The sequence below is a fragment of the Sphaeroforma arctica genome, assembly GCF_001186125.1.
Source record: "Sphaeroforma arctica JP610 unplaced genomic scaffold supercont1.7736, whole genome shotgun sequence".
NCBI classification, from domain to species: Eukaryota; class Ichthyosporea; order Ichthyophonida; genus Sphaeroforma; species Sphaeroforma arctica.
The window spans coordinates 1-1,364 of record NW_014032822.1 but is presented as its reverse complement, the minus strand read 5'-3'; the positions used below and the strand labels follow the sequence as shown (position 1 = coordinate 1,364).

The following is a 1,364-nucleotide window of genomic DNA, read 5'->3' as shown; positions in this document are numbered from 1 at the left end:
ACTTCATTGAACAAATTTGATATGATAAACTATATAATAATTCAATAGGCATATCACGTACAGTGATAGGGCAAGAGCATCTTTACCCGAGGACAATGCATCTAGCTATAACAGGGTAAACCCACAGCGGAAGTTTAAAAATAGTTTCACTTCATGAACAAATTTGATATGATAAACTATATAATAATTCAATAGGCATATCACGTACAGTGATAGGGCAAGAGCATCTTTACCCGAGGAAAATGCATCTAGCTATAACAGGGTAAAACCACAGCGGAAGTTTAAAATAGTTTCACTCACGAACATATTTGATCTATAAAAATTCAATAGGCATTTCACATACAGTGATACAGCAAGGTTATGTTCACCCGAGGACAACGGATCGTGCGAATCCTCCTGAATGTCCATGCCCTCAGATCATATGGCGACTACACGGAAATTGCGCAGGCAAGCGTTCGCACTAAACAAAAACCTCGATAACTACATCTACATCTTGACAATATACAGTGGCGGATCACATACAGCAATTGAGAAGCAAACATTCACATTCGTAGTAAGGCAGACAGTCGTCAGTAATACAACGATAATAGAAAACCGACCAATTCAATCAACAGGCATATCACATACAGTAACTGAGCCAGCGTGCACCCGCCCTCTATCCTGTGCTTGCTGAGTATGTGGTCGTCCCGGCCCTTCGCCGGGCTGCCCTCAGCAGTGCCACCCGCGCTCCCATGATCCTTGCTCTTTGCTGACACTGTGGTCGCTATGGCTGTATATTCGCCCACCGTTCCAAGCGTAAAATCGTCTGTAGGCAGCCTAAATTGGAAAGCATCATCTGAATTCTCTCTAGACGACACAGCCTCATCACGGCCCTTGCGTAGCCGTAACCCAGGCTCTCGTTTGCTTATATGTGTGCTGCTGGCAGACGAGATACCTTGCAGAGGGTCTGCCTTTTCATCAACAGGTTCCGAAAGATCGGTGAAGGATCTGGTGCCTGCTTTCAATCTTCTCAATCTTCCTGGTGTAAATATTCCCAGGGGAAGCGATATTCGATTGCGAGAAGTTTTACTTTTTGTCTCGCCAGGCGGCTTATCGCTTTCAGTCTCCAAAGACTGTTTGCCTTTGACTTCCAACAACGTCGCACTAGCTTGTTGTAGACCTTTTTGTACGCCTTTCAGTAACGCTGTATTGTAGTCGAGTAATTTCTGATAAACTTTTGGTTCGGGCATAGACATTGGGGCATCGCAAACGCGACGAACCAACTCCACGAGAAAATCCATTGGGAGCAACTTAGCAGAATCGATTATGGGAAGCTGGCTGCGAACAGGAAGTAAAAAATAGCTCATTAAGCACAAGCTTGTACA

The 1,364-nt window shown here is 44.4% G+C and overlaps 1 protein-coding gene across 1 annotated transcript; it reads right to left on the bottom strand.

The window, feature by feature from the left end:
* Window positions 1-627: 627 nt before the first annotated feature.
* SARC_16279 (hypothetical protein) lies at window positions 628-1,272 on the bottom strand (the record flags this gene model as incomplete). The annotated part of the gene is made up of 1 exon (XM_014289612.1): window positions 628-1,272. A coding segment is annotated over exon 1 (608 nt), but the record flags the coding sequence as incomplete, so codon positions are not given.
* Between the last annotated feature and the right edge of the window lie 92 nt (window positions 1,273-1,364).